The sequence below is a fragment of the Triturus cristatus genome, chromosome 5_1, assembly GCF_964204655.1.
Source record: "Triturus cristatus chromosome 5_1, aTriCri1.1, whole genome shotgun sequence".
Classification (NCBI taxonomy): domain Eukaryota; kingdom Metazoa; phylum Chordata; class Amphibia; order Caudata; family Salamandridae; genus Triturus; species Triturus cristatus.
The window spans coordinates 926,539,679-926,562,741 of NC_140587.1; the positions used below are offsets into that span (position 1 = coordinate 926,539,679).

The 23,063-nt window shown below is 46.1% G+C and overlaps 1 protein-coding gene across 2 annotated transcripts in view; it reads left to right on the plus strand.

Moving 5' to 3' along the window:
• The window catches only part of ANKH (ANKH inorganic pyrophosphate transport regulator), a 549,424-nt gene that overhangs the window by 344,267 nt on the left and 182,094 nt on the right, over positions 1-23,063 (plus strand). For both annotated transcript variants that reach the window (XM_085605963.1, XM_085605964.1), the window contains one exon: positions 9,259-9,342. In XM_085605963.1, the coding sequence (XP_085462089.1) occupies positions 9,259-9,342 (84 nt within the window). The remainder of the gene's footprint in view (positions 1-9,258; positions 9,343-23,063) is intronic.

Sequence of the window (23,063 nt, forward strand, 5' to 3'; positions counted from 1 at the left end):
CAAACACTGGTGGGGCTCAGAGCATTCTGTTGCTGCCTTGATGCCTGTGTGTGTGAGCAGTGGGGCTGTGTGTGTGAAGTGCCTAAAGTTGCAAGAAAACATATGGTTATTTAAATCCTTAGACGCCGAATTAATGGAGCTAATGTTATCGACCTTGGAAGGATGAAAAGGGAATGAGCGCGGCATATGTTAACTTTGTAAGCGCAGAAAGCGTGCAGGGCAAACTTATTATTTTGGTTGTTTGAGACTCAGATCTGGGCAAAGCTGCAAGAAAACACGGAGGGGGGAGGGCGGGCTGTGTGCTGAAAGGCAAAGAGAACACGGGCATGAAAGTGAAATCGATGGATGGCAATGCGTCCGTGAGACTAGCCCTGTGGTGGGGGAGGGACAGTTGTGAGAGGCGCCATGAGGAAACAATCTCTCGGCATGCTGTGGCGGGGGCGGGGGAGCGCATTCCAGGCGGGGGAGCGGACCCTTTGAAGTATGATGCCGAGGCTGTGGCTACACGTGCATGCGCCAGTGGGCTGAAGCGCTTCCCCAAACGGATTGCATGGCGGCACGATGCACGTGATTGTGCGCGTGCTCGCCATGCAATCCACTTTTGGGAGCACTTTGAAATGCCCCTCTTACTAGAGTCTCGCATAGCGATTGCGTAAACGCAATAGCTGGGCGAGACCTAAAAAGGCAGAGGATTAAGTGCATGTACTTAAAAGAACATAAAAACTGTATGAGAAAGTGTCAAAATTCAAGCGAAAATGATTGCCATTTACTTTCCTAGTGTCTGCAGCAGCCCAGGGAGCAGATTTGTTGGCCTCTGGGAGAAGAGGCCTTTTGCTAGTCATTCTTCTGCCTAAAACAAAGGTTGCCACTCTCCCCTAATTATAATTTCTTCTTTGTGTGCATGCTCTGTGGAAAGCAGGAGATAAGTAAAACTATCACTCTAAAGTCTGCCCTTTAGTCCACCCTAGCAAAAACATACCTGCTGCTGTGCTTTTACAGAAGCCCTGGGTGGGGTGGCGAACAATACAGAGCGTGCAAGGGGAGAGAAGTGTGGGGGAAGCAGCACGTGGGGGAGAGAGAAAAATAACAGCACTCCCCATGCAGTGCTCAAAGAAAAATAAAAAAAGTAACTCCCTTGTGTGAGCCGTGGAAGGATGCAAGTTAGCCAGTCAAAAAGATGGGAAAAAAGCTATGCGCCAAGAAAGGGACAAACACAAGAAGGGGAAGAAAAGCCTTTGAATAAAAACAAGCAAATGAGAATGACAGGCTCCAAACCTGCTGTAAGTTTTGGTATGCAAAAACAACAGTTGATGGACAGAATACAGAACAATGTCATACATTCACCCCAGTACAGAGATCTGGGCCTAAATCCATCGTTTTTTTGCTCACCATGCCGTTCCAGTTTGAACCCAGCCATATGCAAATCAGTCTTGACCCTGTGCCTCATGGGAACAGTCCAGCCCAAACTGCCAAGCCAGGTCCTCCCTGGACTGGAAACAAGCATCCTGGGACCGGTTTCGGGGTTTCATATGGTCATGTCTGTACTGGGGTGGTGGAGTGAACTAAAGAATGATGATGGATTAAACCCAGATCAGTTGACTGGGGGTGAGTGTTTGATTTGCTCAAACTCTCCGTCCATCATCCCCTTTGGTATCGTAAGTTTTGGTATGGCCCACAAGAGGTTTTTCAACAAAAGACACATGTAGAAAAGAGCAAAAATCAGCTGTAACAAAGATTGTATTATTCCTGTACATGAGCAGGCAGTTCTGCTTTTTTCCTAATGCGATCGCTTGTCTGGCCTGAGGAAGATACTCGAAGTATACTATAATTGGCCTTCAAGTATTAAAAGTTGTACTGTTTCAGAACCAGATCCAAACTGTAATGGAACTCTAAATTAGTCTGTTTTTTAAGTTTTGTTATGAAGGAAGGCAAGCTAGTCGTCAGACTTTAGACAACAGAAAACCTGGCATCAGTTCGGTGGCTAGGTTCCTGTAAGTTAGGTGTTTTCTTGGTTAATAGCTATAGTTCCTGTCCCAAGTCAGAAGTTCATGCAATCTGTGAGATTCTTTGCTGCATCTAATCTCCTGTTTGCTCATTCAAGTCTGAGATGAGGCCATGTCTGACTTCAGTGGCCTAACATCTATCGCCGGTGATAAATGATCTTCTCGTCCCTGTGGAAATCAAGTTTCCAACTTAACTGTGACAGCCTCTGTGAATAGAGGTTACTGTTGATGTTTTGCTATGATATGTGTTTATTATACGCTGAAAGTTATATGAATCCATTTCTTGACAACCAGATTTAAATGTGCCAGGTGATTGAGAGGTGGAAACCAAAGTCAGCATTAGCTTTGGAGTCTCTGCATCGAAGCATGTCAACACGAGTACACTGCACATATGCAGTAATCCGTTATGCATCATATAGTAACTATGGCCCACCTGCTTAATCAGGCTCATGAAAGTTGTAGTAAAGGTAGGTAAGAAGCTTAACTATCTAAGAAGTGACGCCGTGGATGAGGAAGGAGAGGAAGAAAAGGTACAGAATGAGTGGGGACACAACTCCATGAAACAATCCACTGGCTTGGGGTACTAACATGAGTTTGGAAATAAAACCAGCCCTTATATTACAGCAGGGCAACTGCTTGTGTTCAGAAGAGCAATACACAAGAGGCAAGTAACGCAGAAAAGACCAATGAAGCTGGAAGTCCAGTGCGCCTGTGATTCTGTGTGTGCAAGACAAGTTGGAGCTTGTTAGGGACAATTGCAATGCTACCACAATGTCTGCAGGTCAGAGGTTGTTTTAGATTAGTGGAAGGGTCTGCCGTATCTCACCCTAAATAGCCTCTACTTCTGGTCTCCCTGCTACATTTCTCACCTCTATTCTGAGGATATCAGGCCCTTACAATGGACTCCGGCTTCTGTTTCTTCTGTACCACCAATGGTTCTCCTTCACCTCCCAAGTTGTGCTTTGTTTGCTCAATATGGCATGGGCAGCATCAAAAAGCAATGAGTGTTATGGGGGAACGTTAAGCCAAGTTAAGTGGCTTAACGCCTCTTTGTAAATAAGGCAAAAGACTTAACGTCACTTATATGAGGCCTTATTTCGAGTGGTCTGGTATAGTACCCAGTAGCTGGGAGCCTCTTCAGTCCCTCTGTCTTGCCTACACCAAGGCATGGGTACTTCCGAGGAGTGTTTACTGGGTATTATTACATGTTGAGAGTCCCCTAAGTAACAAGGAATTCTCGGAATAATATGTAATTCCTCATTTTGCACCCAGTAATCAACTTGGAGACTTTAACTGCTGTCAGCTTCCATGTGAACTACACAGTGGCTGTCACATTCCCACGGATTTTGTAATTCAGGTGAGGCGAGTAACTTTCTGTTGCAGACCGGAATTAAATTATGAAGGCCTTTATAATGGAACCCATAGATGGAACATGGCTAAATAATTAAAGTAATGTCAGCCACTGTGTCATATACAAACTAGGGGTGTGTTAACTAGGGGTGTGTTAAATTCACACAATTTGCTTTTACACAAAATTTCGACAAAAATTATGTGAGATTATGTAAAATGAAAGTTGGTTATTTAACGCTATATTTTAGGGAGAAATGTGCCCTTTTGTCTATTTTCGATATGAGAATGTATTTCGCTCCAAATCAGTTGTGCAAAAAAACAAAAGCACAGCAAATAACAGCTTCTACCATTCTGTTGGTCCATTGTATTTGTGGTAAATCTTTACCACGAATGGCGTGTTTGTTGTAAATTTTTACTGAGAATCTTGCGTAATTACGCAAAGGTCTGGTAAAGTCGAGGTGCTCCTGTTGGGCAATAAAACCTCATTTTGGTCACCTACTTGGTGGCCACAGGAATTGGAATTGGTTTCTAAAGCTAGAAACTTGGGTATTGTCTTTGATGACAAACTGTCATTTGACATAAACATCAATGCGCTGACATCCTCATTGTTCTATCTTAAAGTTTTGAGGAAATGTTTTCCATTTCTTCCCCAATATATGCATAAATTGGTGGTTACTACACTTGAGCTGTCAAAACTAGACTACTGCGGATTGATTATATATTAATTTACAGCAAAAAATTATAATTCAATTACAAGTCCTGCAAAACGCTGTGGCGTGCCTGATACTTGCGATTCCCAAGTATTATCCGACTCCCTATCCCTGGCTCAGCTCCAGTGCCGGTCTATTTGGAAGTGTATTGATTATAAAGCCCTATGTTTTGTTAGGTCTCGCCTGGCAAAAGCAGCGCATGCGCTGTACTCGCCAGAGAGGACCTTTTGCAATCGATTCTGCCAAAGCCTTACATGCACGTGCAGGGATGGACAAAGTTGGCTGCTCTCGCCATTTGTCCAAACCTAACAGTATGCACGTGCATTTAAGGACAGTGGACAGCCCGCCGCCATCTTGATAAATACGCACGCTTTCACTTTAAACACAGCGTGCTTTCACTTTAAACGCAGTTTAAAGTGAAAGAACGCCACCATGCGCGCGCGTGCACTGCGCGCCAGCCCGGCCGACCTCCCTTGTTTTGCCTGCCAATACTCCGTCCGTCCATTATTTTCTCCTACCTCGGGGAGTGCTTGGCACACTTCTTCCAAAGCGTTAATGTCATATATCGTTTCTTGCCTGGGCTCAAAGCAGATCATACATGCCAACATTTCAGAAGAGCAAAGTGGGAGATTCTTTCAAAAAAATCGGGAGAATGGGGCCTTGAATCGAGTTACTGTTATGTATGGGCCTTGGAAGTGTGCTGCTGCAGGATCGGACATTTGAAATGCAAATTCACGTTCTTTTCTTACCTTTCAGAAGCATGGAGCGCAATGGCAGTCAGAGAAAGGGTGATGCAAGTGTTCTGCACCCACTGGCCTGGCAGGTTGCTGGCAGTGCAGATACCAACACCCCCCCCTCCACCCGTGTGGCAGCCCAGGCACACACACAGCCGCCCGAGTACTTAACAGGTCTTTAAAAGACCATTCGCTTGTTAATGGGGCTTTGTTGGTTTTTCACTCCTTCTAGAGCCCCTGCATTGCCACTCTGACTATTGCTGGAAGAATTAGCACGTTACACAATACCAAGCCCTGTCTGCTGAAACCCAGAGGAATCGAGTTTTTGCTTGCAGGAATCGGGAGGCGGGAGACTAGCCTTGAAATCGGTAGTCTCCCGCCTGAATCGGGAGGTTTGGCACATCTGAAGCAGATACGAGTTTGTTGTTTCTAAGGTGATGACGCCGGATTCTTATCTACCTTACCATCACCAAGAATCCTCTCGGGTCGCCAGGATCTTTTTATCTGCTAAATAGTGTAGAGGTGAGGAAATCAACTTTTAACACATAATCAATAAGTTAAGGTTAATCTCTAAAGGACCACTGACTCCGAATCTTCAAATGTTAGGAATTTATTACAACCAAGAATAATTGAACATACAAACACCTCAGTACAAGGTGAAGCAAATAAATAGGCACTAATACAAATGAAATCCTACGCAGAAGTCTCATCCGACTCAGAATAAGAAGAAGAATCAATTCGAGTAGCATTAGAAATGCAATAATTACTCCAGTCTCTATATTTGAAGTCATTAGCCTAAAAGAAAATCAGTTAGTCTATCCCTTCTCTATCTCTAAGGTGACATCCCTACTTAGCATTTTCCCTTCCAGGCAAGAGAGTAAAAAGTGTCAGCAGTGAAGCCTTCCTTAGAAGTGCACTCACTTAGTCAGAGCTCGCTCTAAAATGCTCCTTCTAGCTTCCCATCTAAGTCTCAACTGCTCAACCCACGGGGCACTGTCCCTAATTCAAAATCCCCAAAACATAGAACACGCCCTCCGACACACCTCTTCAGCCAGGTCTTCTTCCAGTACTTTTCCAGTGAAACTTGTATCCCATCCAGTGACTGTTATCTTGACCTTGGGTCCCAGGCACCTGCTCTGCCGAAAGTATCATCCTTAAATTCCAGTGTACTCCCATATTGGCTTCCCGTACCATCCTAACTCCTAAAACAAAGGCCTAGTCTCCCTTAACGAGCTAAGTGTCCTTGCACCTGCAGCAGAAACATGAGAACGAGAAACTTTCCACTTCTCTAAGATTTTCTAACATCCTGAAACCCAAAGCCTTACCAAGGGAAATCATTTTTGGCCTACAGCATTTAGCTAACATAAGAAATGAACAGGCCTTTCTCTTTAAACGTATATGAGATCAGGCCTTTACATTTTTAAACCTACTCTTCTAAAATCACATTACAAGCATTAACTTCGTTACACTTTATAGATGGAAAAGCAAACTACATGTACAGACTTTAATATGATGCACGTTTAAACCTAATACACTGCATTACATGGAAACTAATCATTATGCGTTAACTAAAATACATTTGCAGTGAACTATGACATTTCTCTTCATGAAAAGCATGGTTACATGTCTGATCATACTATTATAAGCAGATCTGAGTAATACATTCCTAAGTCACACCTTAATACCATTTCGATTAATATGTGAGTGCGGACTAACAGTGAATATGATGCACCCCTACAATTTTCTGAATAACGTGGCGCTCTATCAAAGGCAACACGTTTGTTACCAAGCGAGATGGTTAATGACATTGCCGCACAGGAGTAGTTCATTGTTTCGAAAGGCAAAGCTGCGTGCAGTGCTTGCTGTGTGTACGCTATGGATGGTTAGGCAGCAGAAGGTAAATGGTCTTCAGCACATCGCTGGGTGAGCCTGCCCTCTGTCCCTCAGTTATTTTGTGGGAGAGATGAATGGATCCAGGAACAAAAAGAGAATCCGCGACCATGGCGTCATCCTTTGTTGGGGATGAAACACATTTACTTCTTAATACTCTCCAGTGACCGAGTGCTTGCTGCTCGCCGTCACCCGGCTCCAACGATAGTCCGTCATCTATCTCATTAGCAGGGAGAAACAGCCAGAGCGGAACCTTGTCAGCACCTGTACCTGCCTAACCGTGCCCAGACTACACCCAGAGCAGCCCTTTGCCATCTCTCACCGCTCTCCCCATCTCCACACTACCTACCCACAGATTTGGGAGCAGTGAGGTACGTTGATCAAAGCATGTCTTACCCAGGATGGAGCAGATGTGAAACCAAGACACATCAATGCCAAACAGCAGAGTAAAGAGTATTGTTTGCAGGCTTCACTGGCTCACAAGTCACAACCGTAAAAGAGAGAACCCTGAGCCACACAATCAGAAAGCGTAACTAATAACTGTAGATCAAACAGCAGCACTGACTCAGCCTTTAGGACTCTTATGTTATTTATAGAGAGAACTTGTTCTTCTTTTGTCCTCTATATTGTTGGTGTTGTCGAGGGACAGGAACATTCAGCCCAGTAGCTCGTTTCTATTTTAATCACAAGCGATCAGACGTTCAAAAGGAGATCGTTTCTGTACCAAGGTGCAGGACTCCTTGGAACGCAAAGGCGTCAGAACAATATTTGCCAGTTACAGTTTCAAAATGTTAACTGTTTGCTGAAAACGTATTACCTCAAAACATAACATATTTCTTTTTTTTTTTATTTAAAAGAGACGTGCATCTGCATACTGACTGGATATCTAAACATCTGACCATTTTCTGCCACAGGAGCATGGAAACTGCTTAAATTAATGCCACCCCCAAACGACGCGGGTACAGTGAACGCAGCCCCTACATAATCCATAGGGGTTCGGGTCCCGAAATATTGTTTTTTACAAAACCGGCTAGACTATGATTTTTTTTTTACTGCAAGGTTCTCAAAAATGTACCGGCTTAAAAGCCGTGGGTATTACGAACAGCCCCGAAGAGGAGCTCTTGAAATATCTCAACACTTCGGTGTACCCAGGAGCAGTCTTCCTCTGCAGCAAGCAGACGTCTATTAAAACAATGAGTACTATGCTAAAGGTGCATGATTTATGAACGTTCCTTGTCCTGCTTACTGTCCACTTTAACACATTATTTTAATCTGCTGCTGTAAGGGAATAACAAGCATTGAAAATGCAATAGGTCTCGCCTTTGACTAAGTTAAAGCCATTTGCTTTGCTAATGGTATTGTATAGCAAAACAAATGGCTTTAACTTAATAAAAGGCGAGACCTATTGCATTTTTAATGCTTGTTTTTAAAGCTCTGAATGGCCTAGGCCCAGAATATTTGAAACAAAAATGTATCCGGTACCGTCCTTCTGGAACTTTGCGGTCTGCCTCAGCCTTCAATGTGACGGTTCCTAAAATGTAGTGATCTAGTTGAGGAGGCAGGAGTTTCATTTACTAGACAGCAAAAAGATGGAATTCTGTTCCTCTTTCTCTGAAGAATTGTACGGGTCTTAATTCTCTTAGGAAAGCCCTGAAAACATGGCAATAGGTTTCTTTTTAACCCCTTTATAGTCCTTTTTTTCCAGCTTTTCTTTTTGGCTGTTGGCAGCGCCTAGATGCCCCCGGGCAGTAGTGCACTATATAAAAACAAATTTCATTTAATTTCATTCAGAGTGGTGTATTGACTTCATTGGGGTAACCTGTAACGAGAAATTAATGAAATTACATAAATTACGCAAGCAGAATTTAAATTTCGCCCCGACTAATGCAAACCAACCACCAAAACAAATACTTTTGGGCTTTGAACACAAAAAATATGAGTCAATACTAACATCACCCTCCACCGAAGAAACACACTTGTTGCCGATTTAAGTTTCTTGAGGATGATTAATGCGTCTGTCATGTTATTCTGGATAGAGGATGTTTAATTAAACTATGCAGTGGACACATGCTTAATTTGTTTCTAATTGAAACTTTTGATTCATTGAAAAAGGAAAAACAACATTTTTGGAATGTAGTGTATGCTCCTTTTAACAGCACCATGCAATCAAAGTAACTGCTTGTGTGCTTATCAAATAAAACATTTTATCAAAGTTATATTGATCAATTTACAAAAGTGCTTCAAAAGTTGCATCAAATGCATTGGGTCAGTTCCTTGCTTGGCATTGATGTCACATAATAAAGCATCAGTTTGTTATTTCTTTTTCAAACTTTATGTACAGCACGCTGGTGGAAGGAGGTCACAACTAACAGACTCACATGGCCACCCCTCACATTAACCCATTTTTCCCTACACTAATCCACCACTAATCCTTTTGGGTTCCGGATTATCGTGCTACTTGTCAAAAATGGCTTCAAACCCCTTGTCAGGGGTTGTAAGCGCTATATAAATACAATTACAAACTTCAAAATTTCATATTTGCGCTTACCGTCAAATGTCTGTTTCTTTCAGGCGTGGACGCATGCCGGCATCCTGCTCAAGCACAAGTACAGTTTCCTGGTTGGATGCGCGTCCATCACTGATGTCATAGCACAGGTAAGGTCAACCAGTGGGGGGGGGGGGGGCAGGCACAGCAGGTCAGCATGGGTGTTCAGTGATACCCACAGGACATAATCTTTGTGTTCCACCAGATGGATGGTGTTCTTTCCACAAGGAATTTTTGTTGCAATATTTGGAGACCCTGCTTCCCTTGAGGTCACAGTCAGAAATACCGTAAAGGACAGCCACATATTGGTTAGCTGCTTCAATGAAATTGTTTTTCTTATAAAAAGGGGAAACAAACTGTTGGATGTGCCACTTTCAATTCTAACAGTTAAGTAATATCACATCTGACTCAAGCCTTGTAAAATGGGCACATAACGTGTTGATGGAAGGGCCGACGGAAAAGGACTTGTTGTCAACTTAAGTGGCAAGGACCAACCAACCAACCTAAGTTGAAGGGGAAGGTAACTATTTGCATTTGGATAAGAGAAAGAATGGGGATTTGTTATGCATTGAGCAAGGGCAAAGCAATTTTGAACGCCTAGTGAAGGGGAAGTGTGGATGGCAGTCAGCAGGGGAGAAATTAGGAATATATTAGCACAGAGAGAGGAAGTTGTGGAATGTTAGTGATTGGTGACTGCAGGGATCTACAGAGACCTGAATGTGGATAGTCAAGAGAGATGCAGAGTCACTCTACTCTTCAATACACTACAACACTCTACTCCCCTCTATGCTACGCCACTCCACTCTACGCCACTCCACTGTATGACACTTTCCACCACTCCACTCCACAACACTCCATGACATTCAATGCCACTCCACTCTCAAACAGTCTACTGCCCTCTACTCTATAACATCATGATCATCTCTTCTCCACTCTGCACCACTGTACACTACTCTTCTCTACACCACTCTACTCCACTTCACTCTACAACACTACTCCACTCTATTCCACTCTACTCGATTCCACACTACTCTACACTACTTCACTCTACACCACTCTACTCCACTCTACGCTACTCCTCTTTTGCCACTCCACTACACTCTACTACACTCCACCAACACTCTACAACACTCCACTCTATACCACTCCACTCTACTCCACTACATTCCACTCCACGATACTCCACTCTGACACTCTACTCCATTCCACTCAACTCCACTCTATGACATTGTATGATACTCTACTCCACTCTATGCCACTCCACTCTATGACAATCTACTCCACTCTATGCTACTATACAACACTTCACTCTACAACACTCAATGGCACTCTACGCCACTCCACTCTACAACACTCTATGCCACTGTACTCCAGTCTACACCACTCTACTCTAGGACACTATCCTCCACTCTACTCCTTGCCACTCCACTCCACTCCTCTCCACTTCACTCTACGTCATGCCACTCTACTCTACGGTACTCCATTTGACGACACTTTACTCCACTCTCTGAATGACACTCTCCGGCCCTCCATTCTACATCAGTCCACTCTTTGACACTTCACCCCACTCCACTCCTCTCCACTATACTCCACTCTCCTCCATTCCCCTCTACTCTGTGCCCCTTTCACTTTGCGCCCCTCCTCTGTATGGCATGACACTCTACGACACAACACTCTACGCCATTCTGTTTTATGCCACTCCTGTCTACAATAGTCTAACTCTACTACACTCTACTAAATTCCACTCCACTGTACAGCACTCTACTCCACTCTGTGCCACACCATTCTGTGTCACTCTATGCCATTTCACTTAAGGTCACTCTATTCCACTCTCCTCCACTCCACTCCATGGCACTCATGACACTCTCCTCTGCTCTTTGACACTCCACTCTACAACACTCTATGCCATTCTACCCCAATCCGATTTATGACACTCTAGGCCACTTTATTCCACTCTACACCACTCTACGCTTTGTCACTCCACTCTATGACACTTTACTATACTCTATGCTGTGCCTCTCCACTCGACTCCACTCTGCAACACTCCACTTTACTCCACTCTACAATAAATTACACTCCTCTATTACACTTTACTTTAATCTATGCTATGCCACTCCACGCCCCTCCAATCTACATCACTCCACTCTGACACTATACTCCACTCTCCACCACTCTACTCCAATCTATGCAACTCTACTCTACTCCGCTCTACGACACAACACTCTATGACACTCCGCTCCACGCTACTCCACTCCACTCTATCCCCTTCCACTCTACAATATGACACTCTACAGCACTCTATCCCACTGCACTTCACTCTACAATACTTTACTCTGCTCTTCTACTCTTTACTCCACTCCATTCTATGCCCCTCTACCCCATTCTACCATACTCTACTCCACTCTATGCCACTCCACTCCATGCCACTCTACTCCACTCTGTCACTCCACTGTACACCACTCCACTCTATTCCACAACACTCCACTCCACTTCACTCCACAGCAGTCCACTCTAATTCACAACACGCCACTCTTCTCCACTGTATGTCACGCCACTCTCCTCTATGCCACTACCTTTTAGCCATGCTGAACAGCAGCCAAGCTGGTGTTCAACATGTCTAAAACACATTACAAAGGCAATCACACATACATAGGCAAGACCTATTAGCTTTGCCAATGCTCGTTATGTAAGTAAGACATAAAACGTATTTTAGAGTAAATAAGTTTTAGTAGATCTGGACTGTGACTATTTTCTATGGTTAGGCGCCAAGGACAGAGTGCGAGTAAGTATGCAACAAGCTACTGATAAGTGTGAGCAGAGAGCATTTGGCACAAATCTCTGTTTGCTCTTTTTTTGTTTTGTCGCTCCCAGAGTCATAATATAAATATAAATGGGCTGCCGTTTTCCAAAGAGAGCTACTTATGTAAATATTTGTATTCATTTCACTGTTTCTAAGGTGGTAGTTGAATATTTCTCAGTAGTGCACTTTTCTTGCTCCAGTTTCACTAGTCGTACAGTTACATTGCCCACGTGTAATCAAAATCAGTATATGGCCTTTAGAATGGAAATGTTATTTATTACCTACAGAGGAAGCAAGCATCGACACAGGCAATAGCTTTGGCCTTTGTAGAGTTAAACTGGTTGCCATGCTTCACAGCACACGCTAAAGAAAGATAGGATAGAGAAAGAAGAGCACAGCATGGAACAAAGATTGCATTATGGGAGATCTTAAGCTCCTAGTGCACAGGATGAGAAAGCTGAGCAGGGTTAAGAGCACGATAGGGATGAAGGCCAGCGTCGGATGGGCATATAGGGCAACCAGGCACTTCCCAATGGGATATCTGATATGTTAGTGTACGGGCTGGCTGGGTTTTTGGGCTGTTTGTGGGCTTGTTTTATGGTCTGGTAGGCCAAGGTTTACTGTTCATTTCCCTAATATTAAAGCAAACATTGCCCACAGCAAGCTCAAATCCATGTAGGCTACCAGCTGTGCAAAATACATATACTGCTTGTCTTTACAATTTCAAAAGCGTCCCCATTTGCAAAAATGGTTCACTCTTTTAGCTTTCTGTTTCACTTAAAGGGGCCACTTTTATTCTGGTCCCTGGGCTTATTTTCTGTCCCAGTCGGACCCTGATGAGAACACACAGTGGGTGACAGCCAGCGCTGAGGTGGAGAACTGTCCTAAGGCTTCAAGGCACTACCTGAGCAGACAGTATACAAGAAGGGTACCCCCTGTTACTTTCAGGTCTAAAAGGAGGGGTAAATAACAAAAATTGTGAAACAACCTCTTATCTGACCTATTTTACTTCAACATAGGCAATTGCTCAAAACAACATTTCCCCATAAATACAATCTTAGCACAACAGCAGTTTTTTCCCCTTTTTTGTGATCTTATTTATCAAAACCTATATATTTTTTTCTTCCTTTTTTATATATATAGTATATTTAATTTCATTACTCCTATAATCATAGAAAATAGTTACAAATATTCACAAATTCATATCCTTTTTTATAGTATTATACATAAAAGATCAATTCTCTGAGTTGTGGTAACCCCCACTGCTAAACCATCACACCTCCATTCTCACCTATCATTCTTTTCATTCATACTACCACACATACCACACAAGAAACAACATAAAATCCAGAACTTTGATGGGATCCTACTCAATTGTGTTTTTCTTTCATGATTATAAATTTCAACTTTCCCATTTAGAAATGTGTTTATCGCTTCTTATTGACTCTTCTTCTTGTCTATCTCACCTCTTCAGTACCGAAATGTACAAAAGTTTCTTTTAGTCTGTATAGTGGACAGGGGGTTGTCTGTGAATACAATAGTAGTTTACATGAGATAAGGGGAATGTCAAACTCTGCAATAATTTCAAAAGCTTGTTTTACATAGTCATGCTCATATCTTAGAATAGCCCTTCAAAAATTGATCTAAAAAATGTCATCTATTAACTTCTGCGAATAAAAGTGTACCTTATAGACCGTGCTCAAAAGTTGAGAGAGTGAAGTTTAGTTACAAGTGATACTTTTATCCCACTGTGACTAGGGTGTGCACATGAAAGGCAAAGGAGAAAGTTTCTAAAAAAGATTTATGTGAACACACAAAACTATAAGTGAATACCCATTCTAAATGAGAGATTTATTTTAAAATGATTCCTACATTAGTTGTTTGACGTGAAGTTGTCTCTGGTTTTGATAGTTTCCTTGTCCTTAAAGTATCCTTTTCCTTAGGTATAAATCGTGAGGTTACTTTACCATCAGGGATTCATTTCTATGCTATTAAAGATAAACTTTAATAGAAATGTGTCAAAAACATATTAAATTGTTTTCTTGTTGGTAAGAGATTTTAGTTCTGTCAAATATATAAACTATCTATGTCTTACCCCTGATTCTATGTTCTTAGTATGAACAAGGTATTCTGTTCAACTCGACGAAGGTCAGAGTGCGATTTAATATTCAATATTTGTCCAATACTCTATCTCTTCTGTATCCAATATATGTTGTATTTAGGTCCTTAGGTAATATCTGCAACACAAACTACCCAAGCATTTTGTAGTTGTTTTTTTTATTTGAAGGTCTCTATTGATATATGGACTATATGGACTTAGGTGCGTGTATACCAGGGTGATGATGTTTTACCTGTGTTTTACCAACAATGTCAGTCTCACGATGATTTTCTCTCAAATCCTTATCTTGAATTTTACAAAGGATAATTTCTATTTTTAGCCGTGGTTTGTCCTAGTAGCCTTGGTTTCTAAAACATATAGGAAGCCAGTTGATATTTTGTTAAAAATACTGTCGGGCAGGTTCATAGTCATATTATATTAGACATTTATCTAGTCTTGTGTCATATGCAAGATACAATTTTCTTATTTTTGGTATATAACTAATTTGGATATTTCTCGTGGTATACCATAACTACCTGAGCAGACAAACAGGCTCCTCAGACCAATTACTACACTGCTTGACATGCTTGTGACAGCATCGTTCTGACTGGCTTAGGGGAGCCTGGGAGCTTCCTGCTTCCGGGAGTCAGGAGGAAGAGGACAGAGAAGAGGGGACCAGGTAACCAGGTAAGTGATTTTTTTTAACCCTCCCGCCCACCACCCCCATTCTTTAGCAGCCGCCACTGAGTCCAGGACCTAAAAAATGAGCAGCAGTGACCACCACTTGCAACCACCAGCACAGAATTTAAGCATTGAAATCATGCATAAAGCAGAATTAGCCACCAGGGCCGATGAACATACACATAATGAATTTTTTTTTTACAAAAGTAGTTTACGCACATCGGCGTGTGTCAGCGTGTGCATAATTCATGCTGGAAAAGCATATAATACACCAAAAATATTATGAGCAGGCATGGATAAGTTGGTGTTAATTCCCACAGAAGTGCCAAAGGAATAGCCCCGCGCAAACAATTCAAATGACTACTCAGCCAGAAATGAATATAAGGCACAGCACATTTTGTGATAAAAAATAAATAAAAAAGGTAAGTTCAGTATCTCAGTCTGCCATTCATGTGAGTAAATTCTTCTGGGGTGAGCCTGGCAAAAGTAGGGGATATTATTAGGGAAAACAAGAGGACCTTTTGTTGTGTAGTTCCTACTGATCCATAGGATCTGCGCATTGTTTAGACAGCATAAACTAAGGGTTGGGTGTCAAGTCTGATTCTGGACACTCCCACAGCATATGTTGGCCTATAGACCAGGTAGCTCACAGTGCCACTGTAAGCCCCCCTAACCTACCAGGGAGCGAACAGTTTCTGGCAACCACTGAACATGACAACCCTGATTCCTCAGGAATCGTGGAAACAGTACAGAACCTTTCGCTCAGTCACTTGTGCTCAATTGTTCTCAGAGAAATATACAGAGAATACACAGTGGGACGTTTTCAATAATATTTATTGAACCAACGTTATTCTTGCATAAAATACATGTTTTTCAATGATTAGGAGACAGAAGCAAATAAAGGAGATTACAAGCACCAAAACAGTGAACAGTAGATGCATTTCTAACATGTTGCTGAAGCAATGAATATATGTAGGCCTATATGCAATATGGTAATCTAACATACTCCTACAATGCAAACCCTACTCTAAGGATACCTAGAGTGTGTGTAGGTGTAAAGCCAAGAATCCCCTCTAGGGACGATCGAACCCCATTAACTGATGGGAGAGAGTGAAGGACCCCGTCTTGGTCTCGAGGTTGACACCCCTCACATAATGTCAGACCTGTGTGTGGTGATTACTCAGCAGGCACAGACCTTCGTGTCAGCAGAACTGCCTACTCTACCAATCTATCAGGATCCCTATTATTTATAATAAAAAGCAGCCTTCGCGGTTTGCGCACTAGATTAGTGATGTTATGGATATGTAGATAGCTCTGTCGCCCCGTGGATGAAAATAGGATGAGTTTTGTACCTAGTGCGTAGAGAGGCCTAGTACATGATGTTCAATCAATCAATCATGAAATTTGTAAAGCGCACTACTACTTACCCGTGAGGGTCTCAAGGCGCTGGGGGGGGGGGGGGGTGCTGCTACTGCTCACAGAGCCAGGTCTTGAGTAGTCTCCTGAAGGTAGTATGTCTTGGGTCTGCCATAGGAGGATGGGGAGGGTGTTCCAGGTCTTGGTGGCGAGGTAGGAGAACGAACTGCCACCGGTGGTCGCTCTTCAGATGCGGGAGACGGTAGCGAGGGCACGGTCGGCAGAGCGGAGCTGGCGGTTCGGGGTGTGGAAGGTGAGTCGTCTGTTGAGGTATGCTGGACAGATGTCGTGGAGTGCATTGTGTGCGCGGGTGAGGAGTTTAAAGGTGATCCTCTTGTTGACAGGCAGCCAGTGCAGGTCTCTCAGGTGGGGTGTGATGTGGCTGTGTCGAGGGATGTCTAGGATCAGGCGGGCAGAGGCGTTCTGTATGTGTTGCAGTCGTTTGAGCAGTTTGGTCGGGGCTCCCGTGTAGAGGGAGTTTCCGTTGTCCAGCCTGCTGCTGACGAGGGCCTGGGTGACCGTTCTTCTTGTGTCGGTTGGGATCCACCTGTAGATCTTCCGGAGCATGCGGAGGGTGTTGAAGCAGGAGGATGAGATGGTGTTGACTTGCTTGGTCATGGAGAGTGTTGAGTCGAGGATGAACCCCAGGTTGCGTGCGTGGTCGGTGGGCGTTGGTGCTGCTCCCAGGGCAGTCGGCCACCAGGAGTCGTCCCAGGCTGAGGGGGTGGAGCCGAGGATGAGGACCTCCGTCTTGTCTGTTGGAGGGTTTCCTGAGTGGGGTGAGAGTGTTTGCGGCGGTGTCGAGGTCGGTGGGGTCGGCGGGTGGGCGTCGGGCAAGGGTGGTGTTTAGCTGGTCTTCAGTGATTTTGCTCCAGCTGCAGCGGGGGGCCTGTTGGGTGTGGTGGTGCGTGGTGGGTTTCTGGAAGGTGAAGTGGATGCAGCGATGGTCAGTCCAGTGGAGTTCGGTGGTGTGGCTGAAGGAGATGTGGGGGCTTGCGGAGAAGATGGGGTCAAGCGTGTGTCCGGCGGAGTAGGTGGGCGCAGTGACGAGCTGTCTGAGTCTGAGGTTGTCGGTCAGGGTGGTGGAGTTAGTGTCGTTGTTGTTCTCGAGGTGGAAGTTCATGTCTCCGAGGAGGATGTAGTCCGTGGAAGCGAGGGCATGCGTGCTGATGAAGTCGGCGATGGAGTCGCTGAACTGAGGCCGGGGTCCCGGGGGTCTGTAGATCAGAGTTCCTCTGAGGGTGTTTTGAGATCAGTGTGGATCTGGAAGTGCAGGTGTTCGTCAGTGTCGTCGGAGTTGGTCGAGACCATGAGGGTGGTCTTGTGGATGATGGCGAGTCCACCTCCTACTCCGTTGTTGCGGTCTCTGTGGGTGATCTTGTAGCTGTCCGGGATGGCTATGGCGATGTCGGATGCCGAGGAGTTGTTCATCCAGGTCTCTGTCAGGAAGGCTACGACCGGGGAGGATGTGTCGAGTAGGTCTCAGAGTGTGACGGCGTGTTTGAGTGCGGAGCGGGTGTTCAGTAGTATGCATCTGAGGTGGTTGCGTCCTGTCACAGTTGGTGGTTTGGTGGCACGGAGACAGATGAAGCTGCAGATCCGACATGAGAAGGGTCTTTTGGTGCGCTTTGGGGTGGCCAGGAAGCAGGCGTGTGTTCGTCCGTTGTTGAGTGCGTGGAGGGTGTTGGCATCGTAGCGGCGTCTGGTGTCGTGGAGTTCGCGGGGCCCGGGGTTCTGGCGCTGGGTGTGGTCCAGGCACGCACAGGCGCAGACGGGCTTGCCTTAGGCACGCACAGCAGCCGCCGTAAGAAGGGAAGGTGGGAGGGAGGAGCAGCTGGGAGGTGGGAGCGGACGAATGGGAGAGCGGGGGGGCGGGCCACAGGGGACGCAGCGGCGGGAAAAGGGAGTGAGGAACAGCGAGGGGTACAGAAGGCAAAAAAGGGCACAGGGCACAGAGTGGCACAAGAGGGGAAAAGGAGGAATGAAACGAAGACAAAATAAACAATGACAACAAACAGCAATGCAATTACACTGAGGCAAAAGTGAAGCGAGTGGGGGGGGCGGGGCCGCAGGGAATGCAGCGACTGGAAAAACCACGGGAGGAACGGCGAGAAGGAGAGAAAGGGCACAGGGCACAGAATAGCACAAGAGGGTAAAAGGAGGCGTGAAACGAAGACAAAATAAACAATGACAACAAAAAGCAATACAATAACACTGAGCAACCTACGGCCTACCACTGGCCACCATGGATGAGGTGCAGGTGGTAGCGTGCGGGTGGAGGAGGGCCTCTGTTAGACCTGGCACCCTGGCGTGAGTCTCCCTTCCACTTTTTGTCGTTGTGCCTCATGTGTTTTTATGGTGTTGGCCGCTCAGAGCACTGTGCCACTGCCAACCAGTGCCACAGTGCAAGTGCTCCCTATGTAAAATGTATATGTTGGTTGGATTCCATGATTGGCTTATTTGGTTTACTATCAGACCCCAGTAAAGTGCACCAGGAGTGCCAGGGCGTGTAAATACAAATGCCGCTGGTGGGCTTGCAGCACTGGTTGTGCCACCCCCAGAAGCGGCCTGGTAAAATATGTCTAAGGTCTGCCATTGCAGAACCTGCGTGCAGTCTGGTACTGTCATGTTGACTGCGCAGGTGCACACTTGCCAGCCCCTAAACCTTCCCTTAACTTCATATTAGTCACCCCTATGGTAGGCCCAAGGGAAGGGTGCATTGTAAGCATAAGGTAGGACAATCCCTGATGTGTGTGGCATGTCCTAATAGTGAATTACAGCGATTTTCGTTTTTCACTATTGTAAGGCTACCTGTTCTCATAGGCCAGAATGGGTTGTTAAGATTGTTACATCTTATGATCCTAACATATCCAGGGAACATGGTAGAAAATCGAGTTTAGTATGCCTGAACTCAGAATAATAAGGTACATCTTTTAGTAAGGCTTATTTTAATATTCTGCGTTTGCAAATGCCACTTTTAGAAAGTTGGCCTTTGCTTGCCTAACCATTTCAGCCCGCCTCTGCGTGATGTGTATCTGCTGTCTGGCTTGTGTGAGTGACAGGGCTGGGGAAACCCAGATGGGCAGGGCTAGGTAGCCTGGTGGTGAATAGGAAGATTGGCAGATAGATGGGTGGGAGGAGTACACCTGGACTCTGAATAGGAGTGTGCTCTGCCACCACAATGCTGGCTCCGCCCCCTGTAGAGCGTCTGATGGCTCTGCCCTGCACCCTGAAAGAAACAGCCTGCATCGCAAAAACAAAGTGCTCAGAAACCGGACTGGACTAGGCAAGGCCCCCCTGGGCTGGCAGAACAAAAGAATTGCTGTATAAATGTAGGAGCCCTGCTCCCAAGAAATTAGATCCTGTCCTGCCAAGAAGAAACCTCTGACCGACGAGAAGGAACTGGGAAAGCTGCATGGAGGAGTACTGTCCCTGACCTGGGGGGTTGGCCTGCAGTGGTTGCCTTGCTGCTGAAGAAGAGGAACAAAGACTAAAGAGACTTTTATCTGACTTGTGCTGAAGATCTCCAAGGGCTTGTGAGTGAGCTTGCCCCCTGAACGAAGTCCCAGGAACAGTAGACTTCACCGCCATGGAATCGCCGCGGAAAACGGACCGTTTTCCTCACATCTTCGCGTCGAACTACTGTGTACGCCTCGCTGATCGCGGCGTACTCCCTGTGAGCTGATAACCCGCTGTCCGGCATGAACAACTCGTCTTTGGCCCCTCTACGAGCCGTAGCTCACACCGCGAAGGAAGGTACTACCAGCCCAAGCAACGCGAGTTATTGCCCCTACGAGCTGTAGCTCGCACCGTAATTGAAGGACATCACCGGTACCAGCTCGCACCCCCCTACGGACCGTACTATCACTGTACGCGCCTCTCCCCTGCTTTGGGAAAGGCCGTAGTACGTGTGTTGGTCGCATACGTCTCCCGTCCGGAGCGTACTGTTCGTCTGTCTCAGCAGTCCAAGTGAAGATCAGCGATCCCGGTACGTCGCGTACCCGAACGTCTGGCAGTACGGACCGTACTTTCGCCCCGTCCCCTGAGCCACGCACGCCCAAGGTCTCCCGTACCGTAGTCCGCGCCGCCCGGAGGACTTCGCACCGTACTGTACGCCTGCTGCCAAGGAAGTGTCCGTGACGAACTCACCAAGCATCAAGGTACTGTGCCCGTTCGCACCGTAGGGTGTATGCTTCACCCGAAGCGCCTGCAGTGTGTGTACGACCCGTCCCCAAGCCTGTGTCTACCGCGTACGACGCGTACGAAGAGGGACGACGCGCACAGAACTGTAAAAGTACGCTAAACTTAAGAACTCTTCGAAAATAAGTATTGTGGCCTGCCGAAACGTTATTTGGTCTTGTGCTAAGCCTGATAATTCTATATAAAGTATTTTTGATATATATCCTGTGTGGAGTCCATTTATGGAGGGTCACTGTATTACTGTGGGGGTATTTACAAATGCTTAACCTAAACGCCCTGAGATAACGCCTTGTCTGCTCGCGCCAAGCTACCTAGAGGGTGAGCAGGGGTTATTATTGGAGTGTATCCCCCTACCCTGACTGGAGGAAAGGTTCCCTGCTTGTCAGAAGTACCTACCTTTGCCAACTAGAGAACCCGGATTCTAACATTGGTGGTCAGCGGTTAGGATTACGAATTTGCATTTGTGATACATACACAGTGATTGGTGAACGCCACATAGTGAAGGCAGACCAATAGCGCAACCACTTACTTTAATTCGCATTTTTTTGGGAAATCGCCAGTTGTTAAAAGAATCATGCCTGGTTCAAGCATTGTGGAGAGAGCAGAATCTGTAGTCTCTGACATTGAAGGTATTGAATGGGAAGAAGAGAGACTAGAGAGCTACACCAAGGCCCAGCTGAAGGGCTTCTGCAAGAAGTTCAAGGTCCCCACTGTTGGATGTAGGACCAAAGCAGATTTTTTCAAGGCGCTGAGGGCCTGGGTGGGGTCAAGGAAACCCTCTAATGATGTGGAGGAAATTGAACAGGCAGAGAGCATCGCTAGCTCAGGCAGAGGCCTGTCGCCAGAGGAGTTGGCTGACAGGAAGGAAACCAGAGCTCATGAGATAGAGATGGCGAAACTAAATGGACAACTGGCAATGGAACAAAAAAGGCAGGAAATGGAAGAAAGAAAAAGCCAAATGGAGCATGAAATGAAATTGAGGGAGCTGGAGTTGAAAGCCCAGGGCTTGAGAAGCACTCCCTCTGGTGGCAGCACACCCCCAGTGCAGATAGAGTCCAGAGTGTACATACCCAAAGATGTAGTGAAGGAATTTTTTTAAAATGATGACATAGGGCAGTGGTTCAAAGCCTACGAAATAGCCATGTTCTCCCACCGGGTCCCTGAGAAGGATTGGGGAGCGGGGTTGTGGGGTCGGTTCTTGAGTGAGGGGCGGGACACACTGCTAGATTTGCCCTCAGATGTGTATAACTCTTACCCCCATATGAAGGATGCTTTAATGGCTAGGTATGGGTTAACTCCTGAAATGTATAGGCAGAGGTTCAGGGGTTGCACTAAGATTCCCAATAGTACGTATGTGGAGTATGTGACTTTTTTTGCAGAGCACTGGATGGTTGGGTGAAGGGTAGCAAGGTTGATAATTTTCAAGGGCTTCTTGATTTATTGGCATGGGAGCACTTGTCCAGTAATTGTTTTCCTGAGCTACACCAACACCTGATTGATAGTAGGCTGACTAACCCCAGGAAGCTTGCTGAGGAGGCGGACCGCTGGGTCAGTACCAGGGTCCACAAGGGTCCCGTGGGAGACTCCGCCAAAGGTGGGCAGGGTCCCCAGCAGAAGAGCGGGGGGACAAGGGAAAACGGAGGGAGTTCCAGAAGAGGCCCCAAAGTAATCCCCAAGGGAACCAAGGGAAAGGTTCTCAGCCTCCCCCACCCCAGAAACCGACTGGGGCCCCGACAGGTACCCCTGTTCAAAGAGGGCCCCCAACCTGTTACAGATGTGGTGAGCTGGGTCATTTTGCCAATGATCCCAGGTGTCGCCAGTTTGGTAAACCAGCACCCACTGGTGCACCCCCCCGGCAGACGGCTAGTGTAGCCCTGGGTGAAGAGATGGGTGTCCAAGGTGGGTAGGGTTAAGTAGAAATGTCCCTTGTCTCATTAGGAGACCGTGAAGTGGTCTCCAAAACCCAGCTGCCTGAGAACACACAGCCAGTGGGTGACAATAAATAGGGTTGAAGCTCTCAGAGACACAGGAGCCAGTGTGACGGCTGTCAAGCGCCACCTGGTGTCTCAGGAGCAGGTTGTCCCAGGAGCATTCTATCCGGTTGTTGCCGCCGACAACACCGAGAGTCACTGCCAGGTGGCTCAGGTTCCCTTTGAGTGGGGGGGGTCTCTGGTACTCTTCAGGTAGCTGTGAGGCCCGCCATGCCTGTAGACTGTCTGTTAGGGAACGATCTGGAGAGCTCACCTTGGGGTAAGGTGGAGCGGAGTGCTCACCTGAAGATGTTGGGTATGCCAGATTGGACGTGTGTCACCACATGGTCCATGACAGCGAGTAGAGGTGCTCAAGAGGACCTGAAGCCTGAGAGGGAGGCCCAGGAACCGGCCTTAGGGAGAAGAGGCAGGGGGCGCGGGAAACCGGCCCCCGAAGTTCCCACGGTCCAGGAGGAAGCAGACCTTGAGGGGGATGCCCTGGAACCTACAGGGGAACAGATAGCTGAACTGGGGGACCTGCCTGAGCTGACCCATTGGCAGCAAGAAGGAGGACCCTCCAGGGAAGAATTCTGCAGGGAGCAGAAAGAATGCCCTTCTCTCGTGGGTATGAGGCAGCAGGCTGCAGACCAGGCCAACGGTGATCAG